The sequence below is a fragment of the Somniosus microcephalus genome, unplaced genomic scaffold (assembly GCF_052327205.1).
Source record: "Somniosus microcephalus isolate GS21.2 unplaced genomic scaffold, FLI_Smic_1.0 unresolved_chr8, whole genome shotgun sequence".
Classification (NCBI taxonomy): domain Eukaryota; kingdom Metazoa; phylum Chordata; class Chondrichthyes; order Squaliformes; family Somniosidae; genus Somniosus; species Somniosus microcephalus.
This window is the reverse complement of record NW_028225186.1, coordinates 23,061,939-23,087,967: the sequence shown is the minus strand read 5'-3', so window position 1 is coordinate 23,087,967 and position 26,029 is coordinate 23,061,939. Positions and strand designations below refer to the sequence as shown.

General features: G+C 46.7%; 1 protein-coding gene across 3 annotated transcripts in view; it reads right to left on the bottom strand.

The window, feature by feature from the left end:
- The window catches only part of LOC147085683 (cytochrome P450 2J5-like), a 52,908-nt gene that overhangs the window by 6,509 nt on the left and 20,370 nt on the right, over positions 1-26,029 (bottom strand). For all 3 annotated transcript variants that reach the window (XM_085979166.1, XM_085979168.1, XM_085979169.1), the window contains 4 exons: positions 21,989-22,165; positions 18,604-18,745; positions 3,180-3,367; positions 1,701-1,842 (listed from right to left, as the gene is read on the bottom strand). In XM_085979166.1, coding sequence (XP_085835292.1) covers positions 1,701-1,842; positions 3,180-3,367; positions 18,604-18,745; positions 21,989-22,165 — 649 coding nt within the window. The remainder of the gene's footprint in view (positions 1-1,700; positions 1,843-3,179; positions 3,368-18,603; positions 18,746-21,988; positions 22,166-26,029) is intronic.

Genomic DNA, 26,029 nt, shown 5'->3' with positions numbered 1-26,029 from the left:
AGAAGTTTCTCCTGAATTCCCTATTGGATTTATTAGTAACTATCTTATATTGATGGCCCCTAGGTTTCTTTTCCCACACAAGTGGAAACATTTCCTCCGCGTCTCCCTATCAAAGCGCTTCATTATTTTGAACTCTATCAGGCCACCCATCAACCTTCATTTTTCTAACTTGTTCAATCTATCATGACAGGTATAACCTCACAGTTCTGGTATCATCCTTGCAAATATTTTTGCATTTCCAATGCCTCGATCGTCATTTTACAATAAGGAGACCAGAATCATAGAATCATAATGATTTACGACACATAAGAAGGCCATTAGGTCTATTGTGTCTGTGCCAGCCGAAAAAGAGCTATCCAGCCAAATCCGACTTTCCAGCTCTTGGTCAGTTGCCTTTTAGGTTACCGCACTTCTAGTGCATATCCAAGTACTTTTTAAATGTGATGTGGGTTTCTGCCTCTTTACCCTTTCAGGCAGTGAGACCAGACTCCCACCACCCTCTGGGTGAAGAAAGTTCTCCTCAACTCCCCTCAAATCCTTTTACCAATTACTTTAAATCTAAGCCACCTTGTTATTGATCTCGCTGCTAAGGGAAATGGGTCCTTGCTATCCACTTCGTCTAGGCCCCTGATTCTGTTATTCACTTCAATCAAATCTCCCCTCAACCTCCTCTGTTCCATGGAAAACGACCCCACACTTTCCAGCCTTTCCTCATAGCTCGTCCCTGCAACATCCTCGTAAATCTCCTTTGTACCCTCCCTCATGCAATCACATCATTCCTGTAATGTGGTGACCAGAACTGCACGCAGTATACTAGCTGTGAACTAACTAGTGTTTTATACAACATTAGCAGTCTTCCAGCCCTCCTGCATCACTCCTGTAGCCAGAGAGGACTGGACAATTATTTTCAGAGCCTTCGCTATTTCCACCCTTGCTTCTCTTAACAGCCTGGGATACATTTTATCTGGGTCTGGCGATTTATCTACAATCAAATTACTACACCCATTTAATATTTCCTCTCTCACTATATTTATCTCTTCTAATATGTCACACTCCCCCTCCTTACCTATTATGTCTTCATCACCCCTCTCTTCTGTGTAGATGGACATAAGTTATTCAGTAAGAACCATACCCACTTCTTCCACCTCAACACGCTGTCCACAGTACTCCAAGTGTGGTGTTAACAAGGTTCGATGCAAGTTTAACATAACTGCTCTGCTTTTCAATTTTCTGCCCTAGAAATGAACCCCAGTGCTAATTTCTTCTGTCGAAATGTTTTCCGCTCTCCAAAGCAACCAATATAAACCACAGATAAAATACCTTCCTTTTTGAACCCACTTGTTTCTGCCTATTTCCCTCTCACTTACTTTCCTCCCACTTTCTGCTTCTTTGCCTTTCTTCCCTTCCCTGTTCGGAGCTACTCTCCTGCCCCGTGGATCTTTATACCTACCTGGTGTTGCTGCGTTTCCCTCTGTCTCTATTCCTTTTGCTGTCTCCCCTCGCTCCCTTTCTTATATTTTTGCATCTCTGTTCTTCTGTGTCTCCCAGTTCACTTGACTTTTATCCCTGTCTCCATTTACTCCGAAGGTAGACTCTCTATCTGTTTTTTTCTCTGCTCCTTTCCTTCGGCTCTTTCTGCTGGTATTATTTATATTGTTTCTCTGCCCCTCTCATTCTTCACTCCACAATAACTCACATACATGTAGAGAATGGAAGGTGCGCCTCCACTGGACGAAACTGTCCATTTCCAGCCAGGTAACAGTTAGGGTTAAAGACGGTGGGGAAATCCCACCGTGTCCCATCCAAGAGCACACCAGTGAGGGAAGGGATGATTGTGGTGCCCTGTTTAAGAAACTGTGTTTAGTACAAGACATCTTCGAAAATTTGCGAGGAATAGAGAGAACAAAAGCCACCTAGCAGCCAGAAACAGCTGCATCAATGGAGCTACAAAAACAATAAAGACCAGGTGCGCAATTAGCACCAGAGACACCACAGTTGGGCTCAGACGAACCAGGCATCGTCCTGGCTGTTCACTGTCCCCTACTGTAAATTGCAAGTATGAATACCAAGCAAAGGAAACATCAGGGTGACTTCACACTGAAAAGAACTAGTGGATCTATTCTGCCCAGGTAGAAAACCAGAGAGAACGATTATATTCAGAATTAAGTTGATGAAATGACTTGGTTTGAAAATGAGTAAGACAATTGTAGGGGGTGAAATGCGACCTGTGTGGAGATGCAAAAGAGACGATAGAACTGACCCGAGTATGGGGCAGGGTATAAACTTGCACGTATTGTTATTAGTTTTTTCCCTGCTGAAAGCGGGTTAATTCTGCTGCCTGGGGCACTTCTCCTTTGAACTCATTTGCCCCTTATCATAGTTTCAGAATCTTACAGCACACAAGGAGCCCATTCGGCCCATCGTGCCTCTGCCAACTATTCTGTAGAGCAATCCAATTAGTCCCACTCCCCCACTCTTTCCCAATAGCCTTGAACATTACCCTTTCCATTATTGTCCAATTCTATATTGAATCTGCTTCCAACGCCCTTTCAGGCAGCGCACTCTGGATCATAACAACTCGCTGCATAAACACATTTCTCCTCATCTCCCCGCAGGAGTTTATAGCCAATTGACTTAAATCTGTGTCCATTGATTACTGACCCTACTGCCACTGGAAACCGTTTCTCATAACCATTCAGAATTTAGAACAACTCTATCAAAACTCATCTTCTCCTTCTCTGCTCTAAGGAGAACCCCAGTCTGCAGTCTCTCTACATAACTGAGTTCCCTCATCCCTAGTTCCATTCTAGTAAATCTCCCCTGCACCCTCTCTAAGGCCTACAATTCGACTTGGTGGATGTTACAATTTCTTAACCAACTAACCTTCCTTTCAAAATTCCTCACCTATATAAAGTGGACACAATCTTTTTAATCTCTCTTTCATTTAAGGAAAGCGCTGGAATAGGTAGATTGAATTTATATTCCAGTTGTTGGGGGTCAAACGGCAACACATAACAGACTGGGACAACTTCCAGGAGTTAGGTTTATATCTATGGACTGGAATCCATCAACGATTCCAGATTTGAAATCATCCCATTCACCACATTGCACTCACTCCAGCTCATCCCTCCCTACCCTAATTTCAAGATGCATTAGCCTGGGAATTGTAGGGCCTTTACCTTTGGGATCCTGTATCCTTTCAGCTCCACGTCCCTAGTGGTCTGTCTCGGAATGTTCAAAGGGATGACGTTCCCTAGTCTCAGCACCTCGTGTATCACAGCGTTTGTGTACGGCAGTTTCACCCGATCAGTCCAGGACACCTCCTTGTGCCGCCCAATCATGATGTCAATCTCACCATGAACCTTGGCTGTAACACAAACAGGGAGTAAAATCAGCAGAACCAACATCCGATTATAATGTTAGACAGACGCACAGAGATGGAAACGTTTTATTTCAAAAATACTTCGAAGTTGTAACATGGAAACAGGCCATGTGTCCCAACAAGGGGGGGAGGGGAGGGGGAGATGGGAGAGGGGAGGGGGCGAGGGGAGAGGGGAGGGGGAGAGGGGAGGGGGAGGGGGAAGGGGAGGGGTAGGGGGGAGGGGGGAGGGGAGGGGGAGGGGACGGGGGAGGGGGCAGGGGAGGGGAGGGGATGAGGGGAGGGGGGGAGGAGGAGGAGGAGGGGAGGGTGGAGTGGGGGGAGGAGGGGGGAGGGGGGGAGGTGGTGGAGTGGAGCGGGGGAGGGAGGGGAGGGGGGGAGTGAGGGGGGAGGGGGGGAGGGAGGGGAGGGGAGGGAGGGGAGGGGAGGGCGGGTGGGAGGGAGGGGAGTGGAGGGCGGGGTGGAGGGAGGGGAGAGGAGGGCGGGGGGAGGGAGGGGAAGGGAGGGTGGGGGGCGGGAGGGGAAGGGAGGGCGGGGGGAGGGGAAGGGAGCGGAGGGGAGGGCGGGGCGGGAGGGCGGGGCGGAGGGTGGGGGAGGGGAGGGAGGGGAGGAGGGGGGAGGAGGGAGAAGGAGAGAGGAGGGGGAAGAAGGGGAGGAGGGAGGAGGAGAGAGGCGGGGGGGTGAGGGGGGAAGGGGAGGGGAAGGGGGAGAGCCCACGAGCCCCCTGATCCCCGTCCCCCCAAACACCCGAGCCCCCTGATCCCCAACCCCCAAACTCCAGAGGTTGGCCCCCCCCACCAACCAAACACCGAACTCTGGAGGCGCGATCTTCCGAGCACCGGCCTCCCGAGCTGGCTTCAATATTGCGACTGTGCGAGACGGCCGGTGGGCCCGGTTGCCAGGGTAACCGTTGACGCTGACCAAGCCCCGCCCCCCGGCCGAGCCAGAGAGAGAGACGCCGCGTCTCAGCTGCACCAAGGCCGAGATCCACACTCTCGAGAGCCCCGCCCCCCCCGCCTGATCCGAGCGTGGAACAGAGTCTCACCTGCTCCTGCTGCGCGTGCACCCTGACCCTCGTGGCTGATGCCATTGCCCCGGGTAACGTGACACCGGGGGGGGGGCGTGAGGAGCTTAGCAGCAGCCCAATTACCTAGCTCGGGCCTGGCTGGGCAAGAAAGGCCCAGGCTTTCAGGCCTAAGAAAAAACGGGGAAAGGTAGGAAAAAGAATCTTCAAGTTAGATAAAATATTTACAAATGAGTGATTTATTTTAAAAGAATTTAATAAATTCAATTTTATTTTGCTGGCAATGTATATTTGAAAATAAAGACGCAGAAAGCAGGAAAAAGAATGGAAGCAAGATGGCGGCTACTCACCTCGGTTCAGAACGATAAGGCCCACCCACACACGCACCGATTGACACGGCCGCATGCGGCAGCAAGCCGCCGTACGATTGGTCGATCTCGAGGTCACTCTGTCGCTAATGAGCGGATAATGAGATGCTAATGAGCGGAATGTTGAAGGTTTTTGGGATGCCGCGTGTGCGATTTTAGCCCGGCTGAAACGTAAATGCACTTAAAACCATCTCAGAAGTGTAAGCTTTCTTTGGCGGTAACGCGTGCATAGGTACGCCCTGTAACTTTCGAGCGCATAGCCCGCCAGACGCACACGCGATGACAGACAGAATGACAGAATGACAGAATGACAGACAGACAGATCGACCGATTTATATATATCGATGTCAGCCGCGGCTCATTTGAGAACACTGCCGCCTGAGTGAAGTGGTCATGGGTTTATAGTCCCACTCCAAATGGTTGGGCACAAAAATCTAGGTTGATTTACCAAATTGATTGAATTTTTCGAGGGTGTGAATAGGTGTGTGAATGAGGGTAGTGCCGTTGATGCAGTCTACATGGACTTCAGTAACGCTTTTGACAAAGACCCACATGGGAGACTGGTCAAGAACGTAAGAGCCCATGGGTCCAGGGCAATTTGGCACATTGGATCCAAAACCGGCTTAGTGGCAGGAGGCAAAGGGTGATGCTCGAATGTTGTGTATGTGACTGGAAGCCTGTGTCCAGTGGTGGACCGCAGGAGTCGGTGCTGGTTCCTTTGCTGTTTGTGCTGTACATTCCTGATTTAGATATAAATATCGGAGTTATGATCAGTAAGTTCGCAGATGACACAAAAATTGGTGGAGTGGTAAATAGCGAGGAGGGAAGCGTCAGGACACAGGACGATATAGATGGGTTTGTTAGATGGGCAGAACAGTGACAAATGGAATTTAACCCTGAAAAGTGTGAGGTGATGCTTTTTGGGAGGACTTACAAGGCAAGGTAATACAGGATGAATGGTAGGATCCTAGGAAGGACAGAGGATCAGTGGGACATTGGTGTGCATGTACATAGATCCCTGAAGGCAGCAGGACAGGCAGATAAGTTGGTTAAAACGGCATATGGGATACTTGCCTTCATTAGCCGAGCCATAGAATATAAGCGCAGGGAGGTTATGACGGAGCTGTACAAAAACGCTAGTTAGGCCACAGCTGGAGCACTGTGTGCATTTCTGGCCGCCGCACTATAGGAAGGATGTGACTGCATTGGAAAGCGTGCAGAGGAGGTACACCAGGATGTTACATGGGCTGGAGCGCTTCATCTATGAAGAGAGACTGGACAGGCTGTCGTTGTTTTCCTTAGAGCAAAGAAGGCTGAGGGGGGACCAGTTTGGGGTGTACAAAATTATGATGGGTAGAGCTAGGGTAGATAGATAGGAACTTTTCCCATTAGTAGAGGGGTCCAAAACCAGGAGGCATAGTTTCAAGGTAAGGAACTGGAGATTTAGAAGGGATTTGAGGAAAAACCTTTTCACCCAGAAGGTTGTTGGAATCTGGAACTCACTGCCTGAAAGGGTGGACGAGGCAGCAACCCTCACTACATTCCAGAAGCATTTAGATGAGCACTTGAAATGCCACTGCATACAAGGCTACGGGCCAAGTGCTGGAAAATGGGATTAGAATAGAGAGGGCGTGATGGCCGGCGCAGACACGATGGGCCGAAGTGCCTCTTTCTGTGCACATTAACTCTACTACTCTATGACAGTCCAGTGCAGTGCTAAGGGAGTGCTGTACTGGCGGAGTTTCCATCTTTTGGATGAGAAGTTATACCGAGGGCCCCTCTGAACTCAGGTGAAGAAGAGCAGGGGATTATCCACAGTGTGCTGGACAATATTTATCCCTCAAGCGACATAACAGAAAAACAGATTATCTGGTCATTATCACACCGCTGATTGTGGGAGCTTGCTGTGCTCTAATTGGCTGCCGCGTTTCCTGCATTACAACAGTGACAACACGTCAAAAGTACTTCATTGGCTGTAAAGTGCTTTGGAACATCAGATCGTCGTCAAAGTCGCTGTATAAGTGCTAATCTTTTCTTTTCTTTCGTTTTCTTTCTTCTAACCTCCGATATATCTAACTCTGAGACTGGTTACGTAAAGTGGGGATAAGCTTTGTTTCCAGTTGCAAACATTTCTCCCCCTGATGAACAGAAATTCACACAAAAAGTCATTAATGACCATTTTTCAAGCTGAGATTGCAGATGTCCTTGTTCAACACTTTGTTTCGTTTAAAGACAAATGTGAATTCTAAGACTGTGGCTTCCGCTAAAAGACTCTTGCTGGAGTCCAGTTCCACAGACAGATGAGCTGAGACTGACTGCCCTTATATTAGGGCAGCATTTGACCATGTGTGGCATCAAGGAGCCAGAAAATTGAAGGCACTGGGAATCAGGAGGAAAACTCGCCACTGGCTGGAGTCATACCAAGCACAAAGGAAGATGCTTGTGGTTGTTGGAGGCCAATCATCCCAGCCCCAGGGCTTCACTGCAGGAGGTCCGCAGGGCAGTCTCCGAGCACCACAATTACCCGGAATGTAACCGCTCACTGTCTAGATATATAATTCCGCGCTGTCTCGCTATAGAACTGCAGTGTCCCTGTGTATAACTCCGCTGTCTCCTGGTATATAACCCGACACTGTCCCGGCATATAACCCTGCACTGTCCCTGTATATAACTCCGCAATGTCTCGTTTTCTTAACTCCACATTGTCGCAGTATATAACACTGCATATTCCCAATATATAACCCTGAAACGTCCCGGTATTAAACCCCGCACTATCCCGGTATATAAGTCAGCAATGTCCCGCTTTCTATTCTCAGCACTGTCCCGGTATATATCACTGCACAGTTCCGATATATAACCCCACATTGTCCCGGTATATAACCCGCATTGTCCCAGTATATAGCCCGGCACTGTCGCAGTGTAAAGTACCGCAACATCTCGGAATGTTACCCCGCATTCTCTAGATATGTAACTCTGCACTGTCGATATACAACTCCACACTGTCCCAGCGTATAACTCTGCACTCTCCTGGTACATAACCCCGCACTGTTCCAGTATATAACCCTGCATTGTCACGGTATATACCTCTGCACTGTCCCTGTATATAACTCTGCACTTTCCCGGTTTATAACTCCGCATTGTCCTGGTATATAACCCCGCACCTACCCGGTATAAAACTTCTCATTTTCCTGGTATATAAGCCCGCACCTACCCGGCATATAACTCCACAATGTCCTGGTATATAACCCCGCACTGTCCCTGTATATAACTCCGCACAGTCCCGGTATAAAACTCCGCAATTTCTTGGTATATAACTCCGCACTGTCTCGGTTTGTCACCCCGCATTTTGCTGGTGTATAATCCCTCACTGTCTAGATATATATCTCCGCATTGTCCCTGTATATAGCCACGCATTGTCCCGGTATATGAACCCACATTGTTCGTATATAAAGAACTGCACTGTCCCAGTAAGTCACCCTTCACTCTCCCGGTATGTAACCATGCACTCTCCTGGTATATAACCATGCACCATCCCGGTATATGACTCCACACTGGCTCCATATAGAACTCCACATTTCCCGGTGGATAACACCACCCTGTCCATGTATATAACTCCTCAGTGTCACGGTATATAGCCCCGCACCATCCCAATATGTAATTCCGCAGCTTCCCGGTATGTAAACACGGAACAGCCTAGTATATAAACCGTACCATCCCGCTATATTACTCCACACTGTCCCAGTATATAACCACACAGTGCCCCGGTATATAATCTCACACGATCTCGATATAGAACTTCAACCGCACTCTCATGATATATATCATCACACTTTCCCAATATATAACCCCGCGTTTTCTCAGTATATAACTCCCCACTCTCTAGTTACATAACCCCACACTGCACACGTAAATAACTCCGCATTGCCCTGATGCATAACTCTGCACCTTCCTGGTTAATAACTCCGCACTGTCTAACTATATAACTCTGCATTGTCTCGGCATATAGCCACGCACCCTCCCTATATAAACAACAACACTGTCTAGATATATAACTCTGCACTATCCCGGTTTATAACCACGCACTCTCCCGGTATATAACCCCATACTGTCTAGATATATAGCACCGCACTGTCCTGGTATATAACCATGCATTGTCCCAGTAAATAACCCCACACTATTCCGGTAAATAATCCCGCACTGTCTCGATATACAAATCCAAACTGACCCGGTGTATGACACCACATTCTAATGTTATATTACCCCGCACATTCCGTGTATATAACCCGGCAATGATCTGGTACATAATTCTGCAATGTCCCGGTCTATAAACAAGTACTGGCTCTGTATATAACATCGCTCTGTCTCGTTATATAACCTGCACTCTCCCGGTATATAACCCCACACTGCTTCGGTATCTAACCCCGCATTGCGGGGTACATAATTCCCTACCGTCCTAGTTTATAAACCGGCACTCTCCCGCTATATTATCCCACACTTTCTCAGAATATAACACCGCTCTCTCTCGGTATATAGCATGCACTCTCCTGGTAAGCAAACCCGCACTGTTCCGGTATTTAACTCCACACTGTCCCGATGTGTAACCCTACACTCTACTGGTGTATAACGACCATCATCAAGATATATAACGCAACATGTTCCCGGTCTATAACCCCGCACCATTCCGATATATAACCCAGAACCGTCCCGGTATATAACTCCGCACTGTCACTCTATGAATCTCCACACTGTCCAAGTATATAACGCCACAATTTCCCGGAATCTAAACCCGCAATGTCTAGATATATACTTCTGCACTGTCTCAATAAACAACTCCACACTGTCCCGGTGTATAACCCCGCAATTTCCTGGTATATAACCCCGCAATTTTCCGGCATATAACCCCGCATTGTCCCGTTAAAAATGCAGCATTGTCCTGCTATATAATGTCGCAACGACCCGGTATATAACCGCGCACTGGCCACGTAAATAACTCTGAATTGTCCTGTTATATAACGCCGCACCATCCCAGCATATAACCCCGCACTGTCCCGGTATATAACACTACACTATCTCGGTATATATCTACGCAATTTCTAAGTATATAAATATGTATTGACCCTGTATATAACTGCGGATTGGCCTAATATATAAACCCGCACTGTCGGGGTATATAACCCCGCACTTTCACGATAAATGACTCCATACTGTCCCGAAATATAACCCCGCACTTTCACGATAAATAACTCCACACTGTCCCGATATATAACCCCAAAGTCTCCTAGTATATAAACCCGAAATCTCCCGGTTTATAACCAGGCATTCTCCCGGTATATAATCCCGCACTGTCTCGATATATAATTCCGCACTCTCTCGATAAATTCCTCCACACTCACCTGGTATGTAACCCCGCACAGTCCCCGGTATATAACTCAGCACTGTCCGGTTATTTAAACCCACACTATCCCGGTATATAACGCTACACTGTCCTGGTATATAATCCTGCACTCTCCTGGCGCATCATCCGCACTTTCCCGGCATATAACCCCACACTGTCCCAGTAGATAACCCATACCATCCCGAATTACAACTCTGCACAACCCTTGTATATAACCCCGCACTCTCCCGGTAAGAAATACCGCAATTTGATGCATTATTATGCCGCAATGTCAAGGTATATAACCCTGCACCTTCACGGTATATAACCTCGCAATATCCCGGTATATGACCCTGCACTGTCCATGTATATATCTATGCATCGTCGCGGCATATAACTCCACACTGTCTCGGTATATAACCACGCACTCTCCCAGTATACAAGCTCCATTATTCTGAAACTTCCCAATATATAACCCAGCATTCTCCCGGAATATAACCCCGCACTGTCCCGGTTGAATTCCATATTGAATTAGAGGGTGAGAAGGTTGGATCTCAAACCAGCGTGCTAAGCTTGAATAAAGGAGACAATGAAGGTATGAGAGCAGAATTGAGTAGAGTGGATAGGGAAAATAGATTAAAGGGTAAGACGATACATGATCAGTGATGTACATTTAAGGAGTTATTTTACAACTTCCAAAAAATATATATTACACTGAGAAGAAAAGGGTGTAAAGGAAAAGACAGCCATCCGTGGCTAAGTAAAGAAATTAAGGATAGTATTCGAATAAAAACAAGGCATATAAGGTAGCCAAATCTAGTGGGAGGATAGAGGATTGAGAAAACTTTAAAAGACAGCAAAAAATAATAAAAAGATTGATTAAGAAACGGAAGATAGATTAAGAAAGTAAATTAGCAAAAAATATAAAAACAGATAGTAAGAGTTTTTATAGTTATATAAAAAGAAAAAGGGTGGCTAAAGTAAATGTTGGTCCCTTAGAGGATGAGACCAGGACATTAATGGTGGGAAATATGGAGATGGCAAAAAACACTGAATGAATAATTTGTATCAGTCTTTACAGTAGAAGACACAAAGAATATCCCAACACTGGACAAACAGGGGGCTAAAGGGGGGAGGAGCTAAACACGATCAAAATCACTAAGGAAGTCGTACTCGGTAAAATAATGGGACTCAAGGCGGATAAATCACCTGGACCTGAGGACTTGCATCCTACGGTCTTCAGGGAAGTGGCGATAGGGATTGTGGATGCATTGGTAATAATTTTCCAAAACTCCCTGGACTCAGCAAAGGTCCCGGCAGACTGTAAAACTGCTAATGTAACACCCTTATTTAAAGAGGGCAGTAGACAGAAGGCTGGAAACTATAGACCGGTTAGCCTAACATCTGTGGTAGGTAAAATTTTGGAGTCCAGTATTAAGGAGACAATAACTGGACATTTGGATAATCATAATTTAATAGGACAAAGTCAGCATGGCTTTATGAAGGGGAAGTCATGTTTGACAAATTTGCTGGAGTTGTTTGAGGAAGTAACATATAGGGTGGATCAAGGGGAACCAGTGGACGTAGTGTGTTTAGACATCCAAAAGGCATTTTGCAAGGTGCCACACAAAAGACTATTGCTTAAGATAAAAAATCACGGGACTGGGGGTAATATTCTGGCATGGATACAAGATTGGCTATCTAACAGAAGGCAGAGAGTTGGGATAAATGGTTCGTTCTCAGACTGGCAATCAGTAACAAGTCGTGTTCCGCAGGGGTCCGTGCTGGGTCCCCAACTCTTTACAATCTATATTAACGATTTGGAGGAGTGGACCGAGTAACATATCAAAGATTGCAGATGATACTAAGATGGGAGGGAAAGTAGTGAGTGAGGATGACATAAAAAACCTGCAAGTGGACATAGACAGGCTAAGTAAGCGGGCAGAAAATTGGCAGATGCAATACGATACTGGAAAGTGTGAGGTTATGCACTTTGGCATGAAAAATCGTAGAGCAAGTTATTATCTTAATGGCAAGAAACTTGAAAGTACTGAAGTACAAAGGGATCTGGGGGCCCTGGTGCACGAAACTCAAAAGTTTAGTATGCAGGTGCAGGAAGTGATTAAGAAGGCCAATGGAATGTTGGCTTTCATTACTAGAGGGATGGAACTTAAAAATTGGGAGGTATAGCTTCATTGGCACAAGTTATTGGTGAGACCGCACCAGGAATACTGCGTACAGTTTTGGTGTCCATACATAAGAAAGGACATACTTGCTCTCGAGTCAGTACAAAGAAGGATCACTCGGTTAATCCCAGAGATGAGGGGATGGACATATGAGGAGAGGTTGAGTAGATTGGAACTCTACTCATTGGAGTTCAGAAGAATGAGAGGCGATCTTGTTGAAAAATATAAGATTGTGAAGGGGTTGGATCGGGTGGATGCGGGGAGGATGTTCCCGATGATGGGTGAAACTAGAACTAGGGGGCATAGTCTTAGAATAAGTGGCTGCTCTTTCCAAACTGAGATGAGGAGGAACTGCTTCACTCAGAGGGTGGTAGGTCCATAGAACATGCTGCCCCAAAAAGCTGTAGAAGCTACATAATTACATAAATTTAAAACAGAAATAGACAGTTTCCTAGAAGTAAATGCAATTAAGGGTCACTGGGAGCGGGCAGGAATTTGGATGTGAGTCTAGGTTCGGATCGGTCATCGCCCTCTAGGTAGCGGAGCGGGCCCCGGGGCCGTGTAGCCTGATCCTGCACCTATTTTGTGTGTCTAATTCTGTTAGATTCAGGAGATGCTTCTGTGATAGTAGATTCGTGGTTAGGTTCAGATCAGCCATGATCTTATTGAATGGTGGAGCAGGCTTGAGGGGCCGATTGGCCTACTCCTGCTCCTATTTCTTATGTTCTTATGTTCTTATTAATAGCTCTGCACAGTCCTGGTATAACACCCCGAACTTTCCCGATATATAATACCGCAATGTCCCGCTTTATTACGCCGCAATGTCAAGTTATATAAACACATCCTTTTCTGGTAGATAATTCCGTACTATCCCGGTATATCACCCCGCACTGTCCCGGTATATATCTCCAGACTGCCATGGTATATAACTCCACACTGTCTCGGTATATAACCATGCACTGTCCCGATGTACAACCCCGCACTGTCTCGGTATGTAACTCCGCACTGTCCTGCTATATAAGCCCGCATTGTCGCTGTATATTACACTACACTGGCCCGGTATATAACCCCACATACTCCTGGTAGATCACTCACACTGGCCCGGTAAATTACCCCGCACTGTCCCGGTATATAACTCCACACTGTCCTGGTATATAACCCCGCACTATCCCGGAATACAACGCCGAACTTTCCCGGTATATAACCATGCACCGGCCCAGTATATAACCCACATCGTTTTGATTTACAACTCTGCACAGTCCTGGAATATAACCCTGAACTTTCCCGGTATATAATACCGCAATTTCCCGCCTTATTACGCCGCACTGTCAATGTTTATAACCCCGCACTCTCCTGGTATATATCTCTGCACCCTCTCGGTATTTAACTCCACACTGTCTCTGAATATAATCCCGCACTGTCCTGGTATAAAAGCCCACACTCTCTCAGTATTTAACCGGCAGTGTCTCGGTATATAAATCTGCGCAGACCCTGTATATAACGTAGGATTGGCCAGGTATTTAACCCCCAAATTGCGGGTATACAAACCCGCACTGTCCCGGTATATAACCCCGCACTGTCCTGGTATATATCTCTGCACCGTCTCCGTCTTTAACTCTACAATGTCCTGGTATACAACCCCGCATTGCCCCGATATATAAAACGCATTCTCCCGGTATATAACCCCGCAGTCTCCCGGTATATATCTCTGCACTGTCCCCTTCTATAACTCCACACTGCCTCAGTATAGTACCCCACACTTTCCCAGTATACAACGCCGCAATGTCGCGGTATATAACTCCACCCTCTCCATGTATTTAAACCTGCACTCTCCCTGTATATATTACTAAACTGTCCCGGCATGTAACCCCGCAATGTCCCGGCATATAACCACGCAACGGCCCGGTATATAAACCACACTGTCCCGATTTATAACTCTGCATATTCCTGGTGTATAACCCCACACTTTCCCGGTATTTAATATCGAAATCTCCCGCTTTATTTTGCCACACTTTCAAGGTGCTTAACTCCGCACATTCCCGGTATATAACCCCGCATTATCCCGGTATATAACCCCGCACTGTCCCGGTATATAACCCCGCACTGTCCCGGTATATAACCCCGCACTGTCCCGGTATATAACCCCGCACTCTCCTGGTATATGACCCGCACTGCCACAGTATATAACCCCGCACTGTCCCAGTATATAACCCCGCACTGTCCCGGTATATAACCCCGCACTGTCCCGGTATATAACCCCGCACTGTCCCGGTATATAACCCCGCACTCTCCTGGTATATGACCCGCACTGCCACAGTATATAACCCCGCACTGTCCCAGTATATAACCCCGCATTATCCCGGTATATAACCCCGCACTGCCCCGGTATATAACCCCGCACTGTCCCGGTATATAACCCCGCACTCTCCTGGTATATGACCCGCACTGCCACAGTATATAACCCCGCACTGTCCCAGTATATAACCACGCACCGGCCTGGTGTATAACCCGCACTGTGCCGGTATATATCTCCAAACTGTCTCGGTATATAACCCCGCACTGTCCCGGTATATAACTCCACACTGTCTCGGTATATAACCGCGCACTGTCCCGGTATATAACGCCACACTCTCCTGGTATATAACCCCGCACTGTCCCGGTATATATCTCCACACCTTCGCGGTATATAACTCCACAATGTCTCGGTATATAACCACGCACTGTCCCGGTACATAACCCCGCACCGTCCCAAATTGTAAATGCACACAGTCCTTGTATTTAACCCCACAATTTCCCGGTATATAATAACGCAATTTGCCGCATTATTACGCTGGATTTTCAAGATATATAACCCCGCACCTTCCCGGTATATTACACCGCACTATCCCGGTATATAACCCCGCATATTCCCTGTATATATCTCCTAACCGTCTTGGTATATAACTCCACACAGTCTCGGTATATAACCCTGCACTTTCCCGGTATTTAACACGCACTGTCCCGGTATATTACCTCGCCAAGTCACGCCCTATTACTCTGCCCCTTTCCAATATATAATCCCACACCATATCAGTGAATAAATCCACACTGTCCCAGTATATACCACAGCACCATCCCGGTATATAACCCCGCACTGTCATGGTATATATTTCTGCACTGCCTAGATATACAACTCTGCACGGTGCCGGTATTTAACCATGCACCAGCCCGGTGTATAACCACAATGTCACGAATTGTAGCTCCACACAGTCCTGGTATTTAACCCCACAATTTCCCGGTATATAATAACGCAATTTCCCGCGTTATTACGAAGGAATGTCACGATATATAACCCCGCACCTTCCGGTATATTATCCCGCACTATCCCGGTATATAACCCCGCATAGTCCCGGTATATATCTCCGCACCATCCTGGTATACAATACCACATTGTCTCGGTTTATAACCACGCACTATCCCGGTACATAACCATGCACTGTCCCGATATATAACCCGCACTGTCCAGGTATATAACCTCGCAAAGTCACGCTCTATTATTCTGCCCCTTTCCGATATACAACCCCACACCATCTCGGTGTAAAAATCTGCACTGTCCCGGTATATACCACAGCACCAGCCCAGTATATAACCCCGCACTATCCCGTCATACAACCCGCACTCTCCCGGTATATCACCTCCAAAATTCACAGTCTGTTACTCTGCCCTTCCTGATATATAACCCCGTACCGTATCAGTGTATAAATCCGCACTGTCCCGGTATAGACCACACCACCATCCCGGTATACAACCCTGCACTGTCACGGTATTTAATTCCACACTGCCTCGATATACAACTCTGCATGGTGCCGGTGCATAACACTGCACTCTCCTGTTATTTAACCCTGCACTCTTCCGGTATATAACTCCGCACTCTCCCAGTGTATAATCCCACACTGCCTCGGTATTCAACTCTGCACTGGCTCTATATAACTTCAAACTGTCACGGTAAATAACCCTGAAGTGCGCCGGTATATAATTCTGCACCGTCCGGGTATATAACCCACAACGTCCCGATAAATAACCGCGCACTCTCCTGGTATATATCCCCGAATTGTCCCGGAATATAACCCTAAATTGTCCGAGTATATAACCCTGCATTGCCTCGGTATATAACTCCACACCTTGATGGGATATAAGAACTCTCTGTCTCGGTATAAGACTCCACACTGTCTCGATATATAACTCCACACTGTCCCAGCATATTATTCCACACTCTCCTGGTAGTTAAACCGCCCTGTCCCAATATATAGCTCCTCACTGTCCTGGAATATAACCCCGCACTGTCACGTTTTATTACGCTGCACTGTCAAGGTATATAACTCTGCACTGTCTCGGTATATAACCCAGCACTCTCCCGATATTTAACCCCGCACTGTCTTGATACATAATCCCTCAATGTCTCGGTATGTAAATCTGCACAGATCCTGCATATAACTCCGGACTGGCAAGGCGTTTAACCGCGCACTATCCGGGTATATAAGCCGCACAAAGCTGATATATAACCCTGCACTGTCGCGGTATATAACCAGGCACTCTTAAGGTACATAACCGCGCATCATCTCGATATACAACTCCACAATCTCCCGGTTCAGAACAACGCAATTTCATGGTATAGAAACCCCACACTGACCCGGTATATAACCCCGCACTCTCCCGGTATGTAGCCTCGCACTGTCTCTGTATATAACCCCGCACTGGTTCGATATATTACTCCACACTGTCCCGTTATATAACACTGCACTATCTCGGTATATAAACCTTCACTGTCCCGGTATATAACCCCGCACTCTCCTGGTATATAACCCACACTATCCCTGTATATAAGCCCACACTGTTCTTGTATATTATCCCGCAATGTCCGGATATATAACCTCGCAACATCACGCAATATTACTCTGCACTGTCATCACCATGGTATATAAATCCGCACTGTCCCGGTATATAACACTGCACTATCAAGGTTCAAAACACCGTACAGTCTCGGTATATAACCCTGCATGGTCTCGATATACATCTCCACATTGTCCCGGTGTATAAAACCGCACTCTCCAGGAATATAACCCCATAATGTCGTAGTATATAATCCTGCACTGCCTCGGTATATAACTACGCTCTGACCCTGGATATTGCTCTGAACAGTCCCGGTATATAACCCCGTGCCATCCCGGTATATAACCCACACCATCCCGTTATATAAGCCCCCACTGTCCGGGTATATGTCCCCACACGGTCCCGAAATATTAGTCCGAGCTGTCCCGATAAAAAACGCCGCACTGTCCCCATAAATGACTCCACATTCTCCCGATATGTAACCCCGAAACGGCCAAGTATATAACCCTGCAATGTTCCAGTATATAACTCCGCACCATCATGGCATATAACTCTGCAAGCTCCCGGTATATAACTCTGCACCGCCCCGGTTTATAACTCCACAATATCTCGGTATGTAATCCATTACTGTTTTGGTTTATAACCGCAATGTCTTGGTGTAAAAATCCACACGGTCCCTGTATATCACTCCGTAAAATCCACATGGTCCCTGTATATCACTCCGTAATTTCCCGGTATATAACCCCGAAATGTCGAGGTATATAACCCTCAATGTCCAGATACATAACCCCGCACAATCCCGGTATATAACCCCGCAATCTCTCAGTATATAATCCGGCATCATCTCGGTATAAAGTTTCGCAATGCCCAATTATGTAACCCAGCACTATCCTGGTATATATCTCTGACTTGTTCTGTTATATAACCCCGCACAGTCTCCCTATAAAACTCTGCTGTCTCGGTATATAACTCTATACTTTCCCGCTATAAAGCTCAGCATCACATCGATATACCGAGACAGCAAATATTATCATTTCGATTTTGAACTCATCCAGGTCTCCACTTTGTCAAATAAATGAGGCCCAGTTTCCTGAGCATTCGCTGATAAAATTCATTCCTGACTCTGAGCTTCCCGCTCTCTGTGGCCATGGGTTATGTTAAGTGTGAGCTCCCCGCTGTTTGTGGCCATAGGTTATGTTGGGTCTGAGCTCCACGCTGTCCGTGGTCATGGGATATGCTGAGTTTGAGCTCCCCACTATCTGTGGTCATGGGTTATATTGACTCTGATCTCACCATTGTCTGTGGCCATGGGTTATGTTGTGTCTGAACTCCACGCTCTCTTTGGCCATGGGTTATGTTAGCTCTTTGAGTCTTGCTGTTTTTAGCCATGGGTAAAGTTGTACCTTGAATGGATTGATACTCCTTCATATAGAGTAACAGCCACCGCAACACTGATGCGATGTTTTCGGTGCCACCCAAGATCAGATCAGTGATGCTGGCGATCAGGTTCTCATGATTGAAGGTGGTTTCACCATCGCCACTTATCTGACAAAGGAAAACAGAGAAAATAACAACCACAGAATAGGAAAAGGACACCGGAATTCGCTCTTTTATTGGCCAAAGACCACTGGAATTTGTGGGACAAGGAAACTCCATCCTGCCCATCAGGCCAGCTGCTTCTACAGAGCATGTTGCTCACCCGTTACCATTGTACCCACCCGTTGCCATTGTACCCACCTGTTACATTGGTCTGCACCTCATTGCCGTGGTGCTTCCTCTTTATCATGGTGCTCACCACGTTGCAATGGTGCCCACCCGTTGCCATTGTACCCACCTGTTTCATTGGTCCGCACCTCTTTGCTGTGGTGCCTCCTCTTTATCATGGTGCTCACCACGTTGCAATGGTGCCCACCCATTAGCATGGTACCCAGCTGTTACCATGGTAACCAGCCATTACCATTGTTCAGACCCCGTTACCTGCTCTTCTGAACCGGTTTCATGTCCTGAGGAAAGGTTCTACAAAGTATCAATCAAACCCCTGCAACTGTTCTCCAGCCTGGGTCAGGTCTCTCTGAACAGTTCACTGCCTGTGATGGACACTTATATTATCGCACAGTTCCGAGTCATGTTGTTCAACATATTATTCATTCACCAAGGTCCCTACTTCTATCCTCCGACATTCATGCATTGTTTCCCTACATAAACTTCAGCTCATCCACAACTCTGCTATACGTATCCTTACTAAAACCATGATGTGGAGATGCCGTTGTTGGACTGAGGTGGACAAATTTAAGAAGTCACACAACACCAGGTTATAGTCCAACAGCTTTATTTGAAATCACAAGCTTTCGGAGCGCTGCTCCTTCGTCAGGTGAAGTGAAGAGTTGCGATGTCATGTTTAATTGATTATGCTCCTGTAAAGCGCCTTGAGACGTTTTGCTACGTTAAAGGCTCTATATTAGTGAAAGTTGTTGTTGAGATGGCGTCTCTTCACCATGGGTAACAGCCATGTGACCATGCAGCTGCGATATCAAGACAGTGACAGAGTCACATCTCGAAAAGTGTCCCTCTTCAACAATTGACACATATTTACTAAACAGGAAGACAGGAACTTGACTACCAGTTTGTGTTTCATCATTTGTGAAAGAATCCATGTACTGGACAAGAGAATTCTCCACAAGGTCCAAACCTCCGATATTAGTGGTAATATGTGGAGTTGAATGGAGGAGAGGCTGGAAGGCCGTGGGCAGAAAGCCGTTGTTGATGGATTTGAATCTGTTTGGAGACGGTCACCAGTGGTGTCCCACAGAGGCCTTTATTAATTCCTATTTGTATTAATGATCTAGGCCAGTGTGTTGGGGGGACGGCTGCAAGATTGTAGATGATACTAAGATATGAGCGAGCATTAGGACTGCAGGCAATGCCATTATGTTGCAGGAAAGGGAAGAAAGGAAAATGAAGGACATAAGCCTCACAGATTTATCGACAACTTTCCTACAAGTACGCAATCAGCAATTTTTCTTCAGCACAGGTTCCGCTTCTGTCGTTTAAAGTGCTTTGTGCACTTATACTGTAATCTCTGTGCACAAAATATTTTAAATTATATGTGACTCCTACCTCAGTTCCACACCAGTGTTGTACAAACACGCCAGTGAAACATTCCCTCCAATCTCTTTTGGCGAGGACTTGTCTGTAAAGCTCTTACTGTATTTTTCCTGCCTTGTACTTCCAAATGGGGTGTGAGCGAAGCAGCTGGTGGAACGGAGGATCAGTGGTAGAGGGAGCGTGGTCTGAGGGCCACACGGCAGGCTGGTAGCATTCTGGACAATTCCAGGCACTTCAACTATTCACCGTATTTATTAACGACTTCGATGATCGGATAGAAAGCCTTATATCCACATTTTCCGGTGATAAAAAGTGAGATGACAATGTAAGCAGTGCAGATGGAAGCATAAAATTACAAAGAAATATTAATAGATTAACTGAATGGGCAACACTGTGGTAAATGGATTTCAATGCAGGCAAGTGTGAGTTCATCCACTTTGCACCTACACTGGGTAGAACAGGGTACTTTCTAAATGGTGAAAAGTTAGCAGCAGTGGAGGTCCAAAGTGACTTGAGGGTCCGAGTACATAAATCAGTAAATGTCATGGACCAGTACAGAAAATAGTCAAAAAGGCTGAAAGAATGCTGGCCTTTATATCTAAAGTACTAGAATACAAGGGGGTAGAAGTTATGCTGCAGCTACACAAAGCCCTGGTTTGACTACACCTGGAGTACTCTGAGCAGGTCTGGGCACCAGACCTCAGGAAGGAAATATTGGCCTTGGAGTGAGGGCAGTGAATGTTTACCAGAATGATACCTGGACTCCAGGGGTTAAATTTCGAAGGGCAAGCACACACTGTAATTTAGAAGGAAAAGGGGTGATTTGGGCGTCAAGGTGTGGGGGTCGTGCCCTAAAAGACTCAGGAGTGATGTTAGGAAACACTGTACATACAAATGGTGGTAGATGTTTGAAACTCTCTTCTGCAAAGGGCAATTGATGCTGGATCAATTGTTAATTTTAAATCTAAGATTGATAGAGTCCTGTTAACCAGAATTATTGCGGGATGTGGGCCAAATGCGGGTTTAGGTAGTTAGGTAACAGATTAGCCACGATCTCATTGAATGGTGGAACAGTCACAATGGGCTAAATGGCCTCCTCCTGTTCCTACATTGCTGTTGTCCTATGGTCTTGTGATCACGGTCAGCCCTGTTTCCATAACCTCCTCCCGCCCGACACCATTCCAAACCTTTTCTTCCTGCTGTAACCCCCTCTGAATTCCCCCTCCATTCAACACACTATTAATACTGATTGCCCTCCTGCCTGGATCCTCCTCCATTCGGCGTTCTTCCTCAAACTCTGGACCTCTCTCTTCACCTTGATGAAACCTTCTAGACAGAGTGGATAGGAAGGAAATATTCCCCTGAGCACAGAGGTCAATAACCAGCGGGCATAGAATTAAAGTAATTGGTAGAAGGATAAGAGGAGAGTTGGGGAGAACCTTCGTTCGCCAAGAGGGTGTTGGGGCTCTGGAATTCACTGACTGAAAGGCTGGTAGAGGCAGAAAACGGCTTCACTTTCTTTAAAAAGTACTTGGATATGCACTTGAAGTGCTTTGAATTACAAGCGCTGGAAAGTGGGATTCGGCTGGATAGCTCTTTTTCGGCTAGCACAGAAACGATGGGTCGAATTCCCTCCTTCTGTGCTATAAATGTTGTGATTCTATGATTCTAAAGGTTCCTCACCTTCTCCATCTTATTTAAGTAACAATCGGTGAAACCTCGTGGGGTCTCGGGGTTTCTGCTCTTTTGATGTCGCTTCACTTGCTCCAAGAGGAATGATACTGATTGAGCCCATTCTTCGAATAGCCTCTGATGTGGTTCTGGTATGAACTGCATCACCGTCGGGAAAAGGTTATACATCTGAAATGACATAACATTTATATTAAAAGGAAATTACAGCACAGACACAGGCCATTCGGTTTCCTCTAATCTATGCCGGTGCTAATGCTCCACAACTGCCTCCTCCCACCCAACATCATTTCATCCACACCTGCCTCCTCCCACCTTACATCATCTCCTTCAACACCTGCCTCCTCCCTCCCTACATCATCTCCTCCACACCTGACTCCTCCCACCATACATCATCTCCTCCACACCTGACTCCTCCCACCCTACATCATCTCCTCCACACCTGCCTCCTCCCACCCTACATCATCTCCTCCACATCAGCGTATTCTTCTATTCCCTTCTCCCTCATGTGCTCATCCAGCTTCACCTCGAATAATTCGGGAATTCTCTCCCTAAAATTCACCTTCTCTCTATCTCTCCTTCCTCCTTTAAGATGCTCCTCAACACCAACCTCTTTGACCGAGCTTTTGGTCTTATGTGGCTTGCTGTCAGATTCTGTTTGATAATCGCTCCTGTGAAGGGCATTGGGACGCTTTACTTTGTTAAAAATGCCGAACAAATACTTGCTGTTGTTGTTTTTGACAGCAGCATCCTTATTCACACCAATCCCTCGGTAAAGAGGTTTCTTTGAAATCTCTATCTGAGTTAGGGGTGAGTATCTTTTATTTAAATCCCCTACTTTAGCTCTATATATTGTTTTATGTAACAGATAATAGAGTTAAAGAGAACGGGTCATGAAGATTGAATCAGGTGGCCTGAGATTACCTTTATTAACTGTTTCCTCTCCTACGCGCAAAACATTGACCAGACCACAGATGCTGGAGCTTTGAAATAATAGCAGAAAGTGCTGGAAACACTCAGGTGTCAGGCAACATCTGTGGAGAGAGGAAGGTGAGGTGCTTTAGGGGCTCTGACCATTTTTCATGGATCTGGACACATTAACGCTGCAGTCATCTCTTGACACATGATGCCTTGTCTGTTCAGTTGTTCCAGCACTTTCTGTTTCCATAAGAAAATGTGTAATACTGTACTAGGAACATGAGGACACCAATCAGCCCATTGAACAGAGGAGCCCGTTACAGCACACAGGTCTGTTCCACAGAAGCAGGAGGAGCACTTTGAACCCCCCAAGCCTATTACACAGAAAAAGGAGGAGTCCATTGTGCCCCTGGAGCCTGTCACACTATGGCTGTAGGAGGTATTTTAGCTTATAAAGAATATGTCACCCAGAATAAAGAGGTCATTCATCACCTGAGATTGTTACACAGGAACAGGACGAGATCATTCAGCCCCACGTAATTGTTACATCGGAACAGTTGGAGGCCATTCTGCATCCTCGATTATGTTACACAGGAGCAGGAGGAGTCCAATAATCCCGTCGAGCCTGTTACATAGGTATAGGAATAAACCATTTAGCATCGCAAACCTAATACACAGGAACAGGAGGAGGTCATCGATCCCCATGATTCCGTTACACAGGAAGAGAAGGAGCCCATTCAGCCCCTCGAACATGTAACACTCGGACAGGCGGAGGGCATTCAGCCCCTCGAGCCAGAGACATAGGAAAAGGGCGAGACCATTCAGCCCCTCGAGGTTGCTAGACAAACAGGTGGAGAATAAAAGCCGACAAATCTCCTGGACATAATGGCCTACATCCCAGGGTTCTAAAAAAGTTGGCTGCAGAGAGAGTGGATGCATTGGTTGTGATCTTCCAAATTTCCCTAAATTCTGGAACGTTACCAGCAGATTGGAAGGTTGCAAATGTAACACCACTATTCAAGAAAGGAGAAATGTAAGAAGTCACACAACACCAGGTTATAGTCCAACAGCTTTCTTTGAAATCACAAGCTTTCGGAGCGCTGCTCCTTCTTCAGGTGAAGTGGAGAAATGCATAAAGACACAGCTTATATAGTCAGAGAATCATGTCAGATGTTTACAGGTAACCTTTCCAACTGCCATTTGTCACACCTCGGCAGAGAGATAATCACAGCAGTCAAAGGTGTGAATGGTGTCCAAACAGGTCAGTCAGGGAAACATTACATCAAAGAACAATGAGGTGGGGTCACAAGGGGTCAAATATTGCAGATGCTGGGGTCTGTATGAAAAACAAAAAAGCAGACAAAAAACATTTTTTTTGGCTGGAAATCACAGCAGGTCCGGCCGCATCTGTGTAGAGAGAACAAGCCAATGTCGACTCGAGTCTGGATGACCCTGCATCAGGTGGGGTTACATGTAGCGTGACATGAACCCAAGATCTCGGTTGAGGCCGTCCTCATGAGTGCGGAACTTGGCTATCAGTTTCTGCTCGACGATTTTGCGTTGTCGTGTGTCTCGAAGGCCACCTTGGAGAATGCTTACCCGAAGATCGGAGGCTGAATGTCCTTGACTGCTGAAGTGTTCCCCGACTGGGAGGGAACACTCCTGCCTGGTGATTGTTGCGCGGTGTCCGTTCATCCGTTGTCGCAGTGTCTGCATGGTCTCGCCGATGTACCATGCTCCGGGGCATCCTTTCCTGCAACGTATGAGGTAGACAACGTTGGCCGAGTCACATGAGTATGTACCATGTACCTGGTGGGTGGTGTCCTCACGTGTGATGATGGTATCTGTGTTGATGATCTGGCATGTCTTGCAGAGGTTGCTGTGGCAGGGTTGTGTGGTGTCGTGGTCGCTGTTCTCCTGAAAGCTGGGTAATTTGCTGCGAATGATGGTCTGTTTGAGGTTAGGCGGCTGTTTGAAAGCGAGTAGTGGAGGCGTGGGGATGGCCTTAGCGAGGTGTTCGTCGTCATCGATGACATGTTGAAGGCTGCGAAGAACATGGCGTAGTTTCACCGCTCCGGGGAAGTACTGGACGACGAAGGGTACTCTGTTGTTTGTGTCCCGTGTTTGTCTTCTGAGGAGAAAGGAGAGGCAGGAAAATCAGTGAACTACAGGCCAGTTAGCCTGACATTAGCCTTCGGGAAAATGCTGGAATCGATTGTTAAGGAAGTTCTATCAGGGCACTTAGAAAGTGATAATATGATTAGGCAGAGTCAACATGGTTTTATGAAAGGGACATCATGTTTGACCAAGTTAATAGACTGTTTTGAGGATGGAACTGCCAGGGTAGATAAAGGGGATCCATTGGAATTAGTATATTTGTTTTTCCAAAAGGCTTTCGATAAGGTGCCACAGGTGGAGTCCATTCAGCCGACTCGAGCCTGCTGCACAGGGCAGGAAGAGGCCAGTCAGCCCATTGAGCCTGTTACACAGCAACTGGAGGAAGGCATTCAGCCCTTCAAGCCTGTCAAACAGGAATGGGTGGAGGTATTTAATTCTACTGGGGTCTTTTATAAAGGGACAGGACGAGGCCATTCAGCCCCTCGAGCCTGATACACAGGAATAGGAGGAGGCCATTTAGCCCCTCGAGACTGTTACTTAGGTACAGGAGGATGCCATTTAGCCCCTCGAGCCTGGTACTTAGGTACAGGAGGAGATCATTTAGCCCCTCAAGCCTGTTACACAGGAACAGGAGGTGGCCCTTCAGCTCCTTTAGGCTGTTACATAGGAACACGTGTTTTTGGATCTGCTGCAAACACCGTTCCCTGTCCCTAGCATCTCTCAGAGGCTGAATAAGACTCTTTGCAACTTTGTTCTGATATTTGACCCTGCAATGGGCTTCTTCCCACATAACCACGTCCTAACTAAGACCGCCTATGTCTACCTCCGTAAATATCACCTGTGTCAACCCTGGCTCAGTACCTCCGCTGCTGAAACCCTCATCCAAGCCTTTGTTACCTGTAGACTTGTGTATACCAATGCACTCCTGGCTGGCCTCCCACTTTGTACCCTACATAAATTGAGGTAATCCATAACTCTGCTGCCCGTGTCCTAACTTAT